The sequence below is a fragment of the Amphiura filiformis genome, chromosome 9 (assembly GCF_039555335.1).
Source record: "Amphiura filiformis chromosome 9, Afil_fr2py, whole genome shotgun sequence".
Lineage (NCBI taxonomy): Eukaryota > Metazoa > Echinodermata > Ophiuroidea > Amphilepidida > Amphiuridae > Amphiura > Amphiura filiformis.
In genome coordinates this window covers 11,036,962-11,048,525 of record NC_092636.1, presented here as the reverse complement: position 1 = coordinate 11,048,525, position 11,564 = coordinate 11,036,962, and the positions used below count along the sequence as shown (strand labels likewise).

Here is an 11,564-nt window from a genome sequence, read left to right as displayed (position 1 = left end):
AAGGATGAATTTGTTTAAAAAATCAACATATTTTTATATAGAAAATGTGGGCTCCATTCTTGAAAATTCTTCAGCTTCAGGGACTTTGCCCCCCCCCCTCAACCCCCAATGGGCACTGCCCTAGCCTTTATTTTTACAAATACCTTGTGGCATCTCTAAAATATTGGTAAAATACTTTTAACTTCATTTCTTATCATTTTACTGGAAATGTTTTTTGCCCCCCCCTCAACCCCCAATGGGCACTGCCCTAACCTTTATTTTTGCAAATACCTTGTGGCATCTCTAAAATATTGGTAAAATACTTTTAACTTTATTTCTTATCATTTTACAGGAAATGTTTTTTTTTAATGGGTTAGCTTCAGAAGACCAAAACTCAGCATGCAGCCCAGGATAACCAAAGGAACCTACTTCCGTGCCAAGTGTATCGGTGAGAAGAAATACAAGGCACTGCAGTTTGAGACCTTCAAAGCGTCAGAAGGAACCTCATCAACAGATTCAAGTTTGACGTCATTGCTGACTGATGTGGACTTGGGGCAGGTGGACAAAAATTGGTTTGTACGAAAGTCTCAGACAGATGACAAAAGTGAATGTGGTGCGGAGCAAGACAGAAAGGTAATTATAGGCCTGCCAGAAATACATGATTTTGGAGGTTAAAAACGCGCCTTAATTTTCCAAAAAACTAAAATATGTGATTTTGCACCAAAAATACAAAAATCTAAAAAAAAAAAAAAAAAAAAGGTTTTTTTTCTCATATTTGGAGAGTGCATTGGTTCTGTACATCTTAAATAGATTTTGAAGTGAAGACAAGTTACAAATCTTTCCCTTTTGGATACAAAATGTTTTGGTAACTTTTGTCCACAAATCTTTTTGGAATCAACCATAAAATGATTGCAGCACTTGGCTTTAGGTCCAGGGACTCTCCTCTCCAAATTTGCAACAAAAAAAAAGTTAAAATCTTAAAATTTATTTAGGAGGTCTAAAAATGCAGTGGCAGTCAAAATATGTGATTGGTGCCACAAAAAACACAATTTGTAGGAGCCCTAGATAATATAGGTGGTCGCATGTCATAAGTTGGGTATGCAAAAAGGGTGGAGGGATTACACTTTTCTGAAAATTGCGATACACAATTGATTGGCTTTCCGTAACCCCATATCCTACAGCAGTGGTTGATACCTCATTTTAAGCCTAATTTTATACTCTTTCAGTCTACTGAAGCATATAATTGTACATCATTCAGTAAAAAAATCACATCAGTTGAAATGAAAAATGCCAGGGGTGGAGGAGCAGGCGGATGTGGAGCAGGCGGATGCGGGAGTGTGTGCATAGGGCCTATGTGAAAATTCACATGTCAGCATGTCAAAACTACTGGTTACTTTTTTTTTTTTTTTGATGGAATGATGTATTGACAGCTTTGAATGTTGAATTTATACAACTAAAACAATTACCGACTACTTAAGGTGGCACTACACCCCATGATATATTTTAAGACTAATTTTGTATTTTTCTCAAAAAATAACTGCACACTGGTAAAAAAAAGTTATACTATATTATAGGGGCCAGGAATCCAATTACCTCACTGAAATTTCAGTGATTCAAGACAAGTGATTCATCTAAATATGTTAAGAAATGAGGTACATTCTACCGGTACCTCTTTTCTTATCATAAATAACGTACTGCTTGTATTGAGTCACTGAAATTCCAGTGCAGTAACTGGATTCCTTGCCCCTATAATATACATAACTTTTGTTACCAGTGTTGTTATTTTTGAGAAAAATGCAAAAATAGACACAAATTTATCAAGGGGTGTAGTACCACCTTAAAGGGTAGGGCCTATTATGTTCCATTTTTATTTTTTTTTCATTTTTAATGAAATCCTAGTTGAATTTCAGTATTTTAGCAACATGATAATGTACGCTTTCTTCTTGATATTCATTTCCTCAATAATAGAATAACCGTCTCGCTATTTACTCGTAAAAAGGTCATTGACCTTCACAATGTAATTAACATACGTACAATTATTTCAAATAGTTCATTTGAAGCATTGATGTATTGAGAACATATCCTCCAAATCTGATGACATTCTTGTATAAAATAAAAATTTTAGAGTCATTTTTATAATTGAGGTCCGATTTGAGAAAAATGCATTTGAAAATTGAGATTTACATAGACACCTGTGTATTTTGAAAATTAATTAGTAATTAAGCATTATCTCAAAAATTAAGTATGTGTTAAGGTTAAAAATTTTGTTAATTATTAGAGGTTGTCAATATATACAACATATCAAAAAATAAATTTTTTGTCATTTTTGACCATGTAATGGAAATTGTACCCAACTTATGACATGCGACCAGGTATGAGATTAATATGTGACCATCCACCACAAATTTCCTGTATAATGTTTTGAGATATGGTCCATAAAACCTCTCAAAAAATCAATAGAAAACAAAGGATTATTGTAAACGAGCAATGGGCATGTAATATATGATGTCAAGCAGGTGGTGGCCGCATTGCATTCTCTAAATTCAGTAAATTTTCATCGTCAACCGTGTAATTGAATGGGATTATTTTGAAATTTTAAAACGCTTGAAATATCACAAACAAATAGGCCTATACATATAAATACAAGCTAAAACCGATGTGGTTCGATAATGAACCCCACAAAACTAACCGACTATATTGGAAAATCCCATACGGCCGGGCGGTTTCACAAGTTGCCGGCTCGATCATGTCATCCGCCGCCTGATGTCAAGCTTATTTTGAGCAGAAGTTGCCAGTCCAATATCTCTAAAAGTGAAAATGCAGACAGCCCATTTTGTCAAAATATATCATTCTAGAATTTCAATTTGCATGTGTTGATCCTTAGCTCTCAAAATATTGGGCTAAAATCCACATATAAATTATAACCCCAGTGGAAGACATGACCTTACATACCTTAATCTTAGGGGGTGTAGATTTCAAACAGAGTCCCCAAATCAGATAATCCTGTTTCAAATTCACACTCCCTGTTAGTGTTAGGTCATGACCTCCATGTGGGATAGATGAATTATGAATAGCCCATCAAGTTGTGAGTTGGATGAAATACCGAGCACATAACTGGTACATGTATGATCAAATTATTTGCTTGCTTGTATTTCCTTCTTAGCCTCCCGCAACTCCACAGCACATTTCAAAGTGTAAGGATCAACCATCACCATCACTTTTCAGTCCAGATGAGCCATCCTCGTCAGCGTGTAGGAACAAGAGAAGAAAGATGAGAGGACCATGGGCCAACAGTCAAACAACGCCAACTGGGTTCCCTGTTTCGATGGCAGGTAAACTTAAAAATAATTTATATTGCCTTAAAAATAATTTATATTGCCTATCACAGGAAACATACACGCATGGCTTGATAAATTTCTAACCCAAAGAAAGCAAAGAGTAGTAGTGAAAGGTGAGAACTCAAACTGGGTGAATGTGCTCTCTGGAGTTCCGCAAGGGACGGTTTTAGGACCGCTTTTATTTCTGATTTATTTGAACGATCTACCAAATAATCTAACGTCCTCTATCCGTCTCTTTGCGGACGACTGTGTTGTATACAGAAACATTACTTGTAAGGCTGATGCTCAAAAGCTGCAAAATGATATGCTAATGCTGGACAGGTGGCAACATACCTGGCAGATGGCATTCAATGCCGACAAGTGTTTCTTGCTACGCATTACACATGCTCGTAATCCAATACTTACTGATTACACAATTGGTAACAACAAATTACAACAAGCTCAGAGTCACAACTATCTGGGTGTAGAATTAACGCATGATTTAAAATGGAACACACACATAAATAACATAACCGCCAAAGCCAATAGGCAGCTTGGCTTCATAAAAGAAACCTACTATCATGTCCGCAAGAGCTTAAAGCCCTTGCTTACACAACGTTAGTCAGACCACTCTTGGAGTACTCCTCCTCAGTATGGGACACAAACAATGGGGAGCTTATCAAGAAAGTTGAATCAACCCAAAGAAGAGCGGCAAGATTTGTGAAACGAGATTACAGCCGATACAGTAGTCCCACCGACATGTTGACATCCCTTGGATGGGATAAGCTGCAACTCAGAAGAAAAGTTAACAGAATATCACTAATGCACAAGATCGCATATCGTCAGGCAGCCATTCCAGAGCAAACGTACCTGCAGCCGGTTAAACGCCTTACCCGCAACACAAACAACAAAGCATACCAAAGACCGTCAGGGAGGAAGGATTGCTGGGTCTATTCTTTCTTCCCAAACACAATAAGAGACTGGAATTTAATACCACAGAACATTGTCAACATTGAAGAAAATAAGCAATTCAAACAAGAGATCCTGAAACATTATCAACATCAAAGTCACTAAGTTATTCATCTACGCATCGCATCGCGCACTAATCCCTCCTCGCCTGGTTACGATTGTAGCGTTGAGGAGTAATTAAGCAGAAGCAGAAGAAGCAGAAGCATGCCTATTCATCTCATTATTCTCATATTTCATCAGCAGTTGGTGATTTTATTTTATTTTGTTTGATTTGATTTGGTACTCAGAAATTACAATGTTTACATATAAATAGAGAAGTAACAACAATAAAAGATGCACACTTGTTAAAAACAACACATTAAGATGATAAAACATTATAAAACAGCCGAGCACCAAGGATAGCCTTATTTCCATTGGGGTCCTTCAAACAAGTGAGGTGAGGGGAATGCAAAAAAACAATGAAGACAAAAAATATGAAACACCAACACAAATATTGCACATGAAGTGAGACCAGCTCAAATTAATTAGCTTGACCAGCAAGGTGTTTTTTGACTAATATTTTGAAAGTATTGATTTTATTTTACTTGCTTGATTCCCTTTGGCAAAGCCTTCCAATGATGAATAGTGGTGTTGTAGAATGTGTGACTAATGTATAACTGTGGTCTGTTGCTCTATACATGTACAAGAGGGTATCCAAAAGTTTTTGACATCACCCAGAAGTGAAGGAGCTATATCGATGAAATTTTGTCAGTGTAATTACTGGTTCTTATGCACATTATGGTCCAAAAATGGTCTCATAAGTATGTTTACTTTCTTTACAAGTGGCGCTAGATGGGCAGTAGGCGCATAACCTGCAAGATGGTGAAAATTGAGGCACGCAGCATGATTCAGTTCCTGCATTTGAAGGGTAATAGGCCTACAATGCTCAGAAAATCTATGATAAAATGAAAGCTATCCTCGGTGATGATTGCCCATCATATGGCACTGTTGCTTTTTGAAAAAGGAATTTCCAAACTGGCCACATGTCCCTCACAGATGAGCTAAGAAGTGGACGTCCATCACTATGATGATGCGGCTACAGTGAAGAAAGTGGAGGATCGTATCATGAAAAGGTTATGCGCCTACTGCCCATCTAGCGCCACCTGTTAAGAAAGTAAACATACTTATGAGACCATTTTTGGACCATAATGTACATAAGGACCAGTGATTACACTGACAAAATTTCATCGGTATAGCTCCTTCACTTCTGGGTGATGTCAAAAACTTTTGGATACATGTACCCCCTCGTATAACCCAAAGATTAAAGTCTGAAATCTTATCACCAGAGTTGCAGTGGGTGAGTGGCAGTGGGCGGTGAAGCCCACCACTCGCTTCAGGAGACCACCAATGAAGGTTCATTTTGATGCTAGAGCCCACCACTCAAACTATAAAAAAACATTTGTTCTTATAGTGTTCACTTTTGTTACCATCTTGCTAAATCAAGCAAATTCATATTCTGCTAATCTTGCTAATCACGTTTTGCATTTTGTCACACGAGAAAACAATTAAATTGCCAACATTTAATTCAAATGATTTGTTTCCTTTGCAGTGGATACAAGTCCAGCAGCTACTCCTGGTATAGCAGCTTTCACACCAAATCAAGCCACAGGGAGAGCCCTTGACTCATCACAACCTCATGAGCAATCACAGGTTAGCACAACTGGATTCAGCCCTTTCCCAAGCTGGAACCCTACCGATAAGCTAGCAACCCCAGCATTCATGAAGCAACTGTTTAAGACGCCATCCACGGTAGCGAAGACACCAGGGAGAAAGCTGGTCACACCAGATGAAGATCGGGTAAGTTCTGTTATAATGTATAGTCCATTTTGTTTCCTCAAGGTAGACCCTCCCTCGGGTCCATGGAGAACGACTGGTAATTATAACATTAAATAAACCCGATACATGGACCCTTCCAATCTGTAGGCAAATTGACTTCCAGTTCCCAGCATTTTGTGGGAATTCACTTTTACATCCTGGGTCAGACAAGTTTTCTATATATATCACGTCCGTGGTCTCACTGTCTTGCCGTTTGTGTAAGACTTGTGTAAGCGGCTACTCAGCCTGACCAATCAATGTAGAGCTCAGCAAGCAACGCGATATTTGAAATGAGTTTTCATTGATAGTCTGTTGATCATAACCAACGCGCGTGCAAAATGACAATAGAACTGGGTCATGCATGTTATGTGCCTACCATATTTGAATTTATAACAATGGGACAGGGCTATCATAATTGACGCCACAGTCACGTTACATAGCTTGATAATTATTTGGAAGTCAGTTTACTATCAAAGCTGAACAGTCTCGCATTAGGAGAGCTATTATAAAAAATAAACAAGTTGGTTTGTACATGTAGATTAATTGAGTTTCATCGACGCACAGTGCTCAGGAGCACTATAACTTTGTTGCCACATTAGGGCTTAGTGGTGTGTTGGTTTTAATCTTTGGAGTGAAGGAGAAGGTGGTTTTAGCTCTAATTAATAATAAATAATAATAAATAATTAAAATAATAATTATTTACCCAGAGATGGAACCGAGACTGTGGGACAGTCTACCTCGAGGCAGTGCCATCAGTGTGTGCTCCAGTGGGCGTAGTATTTAATTGCGGGCATTGACTCAAAGAACTGGTGTGTTTACACACGCAATCAGACAGTGCATGATGCATCGTATATGTGATGTAATGGCGTCAATGTATTAATGTACAACTGCCTCGAGGAAGCAAAATGGCCTATACATGTAGTCACAAAATTTCATCAGAAATGCATGAGGAAATTAATGCATTATTGGAATCAAAGTTACCGTAATTTAAACTTTGTTCAAGGTTTATCTTTCACCCACTTAAGTATGCCAGTTGGGTGCATCTCATCCACTCGGGGAAATTTTAAGGTTTTACATGATTTTCTAAATAGTTCAGCAGGGCATCAAGATGACCCCTTGTGACTTGCAGGTATCAGTCAGACTGATCTTAGTTGTGTTATTAATGACATAGTAAGACCAGGGTTATTCTGAAATATGTGAGAAACTTCATGTGATTTCATTGGTTTGTGGCTGTCATATTATTTGGGATGATATCACAGGGCCACAGTGGGTGCGGCGATGCGATGATCATTATGCGCTGCTCAAATCAATCACATTTTCACTGTGACAACAGGAATGATACATGTACATGTCAAGGTTCAGGTAATTCAATGAGCAAATTGGTATTTGAATAAAATGGGTAAAGCAGGGGAGGCCAAGCCATGGACCATGTAACTTCCAATGTGCACCGTTCAGCCACATCTTAAGACAACGGCTATTTGTCACAGAACAAAATAAATTCAATATAGGCCTATAATAGAAACATATTTATATTCATTATGTTCCCTTGGGCTATTCCAGTTGAAATCCATACACACAGTATGGAAGACATGACCTTAATCTTCCACACAGGGGGTATAGATTTTAAATGGAGTCATCCATTCAGATCACTCCATTTGAAAGTCACACTCCCTGTTTTGAAGATTATGTAGGTCATGTCTCAATAGGGGGTGTACGAATTTCAACTGGAATAGCAGCCATTTTACAGATGTAGGCCGCCAAGACATTTGACATTGACCATGACCTTAAAATCAAAAAGGTTCACACATTTAATAAAGAATATTAAAGGTATTGTTTTTAGTTCTGCAATCTGCATATATCTTCTCTTATAACACACAAACTTTTTTATGATATCAGTCCACATCTCAGAGACTCTCAATCAGCCTGGGCGCAGACCCGGATGACTCCAACCTATCCTGGACAAGCTCTTTAGCAACACCACCTGGCTCCAAGAGTGACAACAAGATGGGTAACAGCAATGGCAATCAGGCCGAGTCAGAGATGAGAGTAGGGGTAAGTAATTTGGTTTCATTACTTTATTCATACTCTGTTTATGAGTTTATGTGAAATCAATCAACCAATCCCTGAAAATATGCATAGTACCTAAAAACAAAAAATCTTGTACGGAGGGGCTGGAGATAAATATGTACTAGGTAAACAAGTGACAAGAAAATACATTTAATTACTTGATATCGATTCAAAAAGACTGCAGGGGTGTGATTTTTCCGGATTTCCGGATTTTTGGGATTAAAAAAAAATCTGGATTTTCAAAAAAAAAAAAAAAAAAATTTTTTGTCGCTTTTGGAGTGGCCCTGGACCAAGAGCTAAATGCTTAACAGAGATGTCACATTTCCGGAATTTTCAGTTTCCAGATATGAGAAAATCTCCCAATTTTAAAATGAAAATTCCTTAGAACCCTGACTGGATGATATATAGACACACTGTACTGTGCAAAAATGGTGATGCAATTTCTCATGTGTATGTGAATGATATGATACTGGAAGTATGTATTTACAGATAATAAATGTTTTTATACTATAAAGTGAAGTATTTTAACAGTTTCTTATTTTTGCATTTTACCCCATGAAATTGCATCTCCAGTGGTGCTCAAGTGTGTAAAACCTCGACCCCACGGGCGTTGCCCCTGACCCCACCAGGGCCCTTAAGCTGGCCCCTGGACCCCGGGTCATAACAGGCGAGAGCTCCGTCATAATTTCATTGCCTTGGGTTTTTTTTCAAAAAGCACCAATCACACCCCTGAGACTGTTTCATAGAAAGTTACTGCTTTGATATACAAGCCAAATAAATCTGTGGTATTTTGCAAGTTTCTGAAAAATATTGATGGATCCTGCACTTCTGGTGTACTGTTCAGCTAGCTTGTTCGAGATGTAGGGTTCTGTTCATAACAAGAGAAAGACCTGTCCTTGAATGTTGAGGTATTTGTTCATAAGAAAAAAAATCAGAAACATAGTACAGATGGATACATTGTACAATGTACTAATCATTTTTATGCGGTTTGTATTTTTTCTGCATAGACACTACACAGCCTTTCTTACACTGCCCCTGATTGGTTAATCACATAATATAATCATCTGAATAACCAATCAAAATAGAAAATTTCTTAACATTAAAGATTAATCCTCTTCAACCCTACTGGGCATTGTTACCACATCTCTAATTGGCTTAATATATGACGCAGTCCTCTTTGTAACCAATCAAAATAGCTCTTACAGAAGCAGATAATCTGACTGGTAGTGTCCCATGGTGTTAACCCCCACTTTTATTTCATCTCATTTCAGGTCATGCCAAAAGCGCTTCACTTTTCTGAGGACGACATCAAGCCTAAAACATCAGCAGTTGACAAAGGCTGTGATGCCCACAGTCAAAGTCTTGACAATGACACCCAGCCTCTACAGCTGCTTCGGATGTCGTCTCTGGAGGAGGAAGGCACAAGTGAAGACACCCTCGATAGTGATGTTATTGGTGGTGACAAAGATGATGATGATGGTGACGTCGTCATGGGGATCCCTTATCTTAACAAACAGTCATTAGCAACGATTACAAAGAACAATCTATCCACAACTCTCAGGAAGAAACAATCATCATCAAATATCAGTTTACAGATTCAAACACCATGTGAAGATAAATCGGAAGATGTTGCGCCGTGTTTGCTTCCACATAAACCAAATATACAACAGGTTGCAGATGAGGATACTGCTGTTGTTATGGATGCAGATGAGGAAATCATTGCCATGCCACCACTTGGGACAAAAAGTGACAACTCTGTAAATCATGGTGATACAAAGACCAAGCAAGTTGATACGGGCAATGCGATACCAGAGCATGAAAACAAAATGTTGGCTGCAGATGTTGGCGTAGAAGCTTCTGCTTCAGCTAGGAATGTAAATATTAGCAATAATCAGTCCAACATTGAAGAGACTATTGCTTTCTTTCTTGCTACACCTCCTCAAAGACGTATGAAACTTAGGAAATGTTCTAATGCTGGCAGTAAAGCGAGCAGCAAAGAATCGGAAAAGGACAGTGAGATAAATTCAAAAAGCAACATTTTAGAAATCAAGGATAGACCAACGGATACTTCAGATGATTTGGGAATTGAAAATTCAACTCTACACAATGGAGCTATAATTGATGCGTTAGATGAAGAGAGCTCAAATGACACAAATAAACAAACCACAGTGCTACATCCAGAAATAGCTGAAACTGCCTCTCGGCAGAAAACACATAACAAAGAAGCTGCACGACTGATTGAAGCTGATAATCAACTCACTCAACAGAAATTGAATTCCCTATCCATGAATGTCAGTATAGATGAACTACAAAACTGTGCCGATGTCACCCCAATGTCAAATGCTGACAACCAAGATTTCTTCTCGCAGATCTCCCCAAACTATGCCGATGCCCTTTGTCGTGCGGTTGATGCCGCTTGTAACGACCCTGAGACGAGTGATGAAAAGAACGCTGCAAGTACGACAAACCAGAAGTGTGAGGGTACTTCGTCATCAGTACATGCTCTCTCAGTTTGTAGCCATTCCTCTACAGCTCAACCTAATGAACTGATAATAAAAACCGAGTCTACTTCTGAAGCAAAAGATAACAATAGTGCACCAAATAAATCACAGTTGTCCACTGGGGATAGCCAGATTCAACGTACCAGTGAATCAAACAAAGCAACAGTTTCGCCAGCACCTGCAGTGCAGATAACAAAACACCTAAACACTGATGAGACAGTAAGCGCAGTTGAAGAAGCCACTGCCATATTCCGTATGAAGCCAAAAGCCACAAAGAAGTTCTACTATCCGTCCGTAGCTAATTCGTCACCCCTACAGAGCTTGATTAATGTGAAGCAGGTTGGATCAAGCAGTACTACACCTAAGTTGATGGCAGGTACACTCCACATAGTGGAAGAAGAAGACAGCAATGTGGAAAGTGATACCGAGGTTGGGCATTTGAATGAGACCAGTCAAGCATCAAGCACACCAGCCAACAGAAGTTCAGGTATATTTGAAGAATATCTAAGACACTATATACTGCTCCCAAAAAGGACTTAAAGCCATATTATAACATTTGCTGAGGAAGACGCCTCACTGAATTTTTAAAATTCCTTTTTTACACGATTAAATTGTACTTTATTAAACCAATATACCCTGCAAAAATCAAGACTCTAGGTGCTGTAGTTTTGTCAAAATCCGAGATTTTGAATAAAACGACAGAACCGGCGCTTTATTATTACGATGGAATTATTAGTCGAACGCATACACGATGTTCATAACACACAGTACGTACACGACGTGTGGGACGGTGATATACACAACAAAGGGTCGATCACAACATGACCGAAGGAGTGGTACGTATTGGCGACATGTGCGCTGGTAGTAAATTCCAATT

At 38.6% G+C, this 11,564-nt stretch overlaps 1 protein-coding gene across 1 annotated transcript in view; it reads left to right on the top strand.

Annotated features, from left to right (window-relative positions):
* Nucleotides 1–345: 345 nt before the first annotated feature.
* LOC140159972 (uncharacterized) overlaps nt 346–11,564 on the top strand; it is a 75,184-nt gene continuing 63,965 nt past the window's right edge. The window contains 5 exon segments of the mRNA XM_072183239.1: nt 346–612; nt 3,143–3,311; nt 5,854–6,101; nt 8,016–8,171; nt 9,458–11,174. Of these exon segments, the coding sequence (XP_072039340.1) occupies nt 379–612; nt 3,143–3,311; nt 5,854–6,101; nt 8,016–8,171; nt 9,458–11,174 (2,524 nt within the window). The 5' untranslated portion in view covers nt 346–378.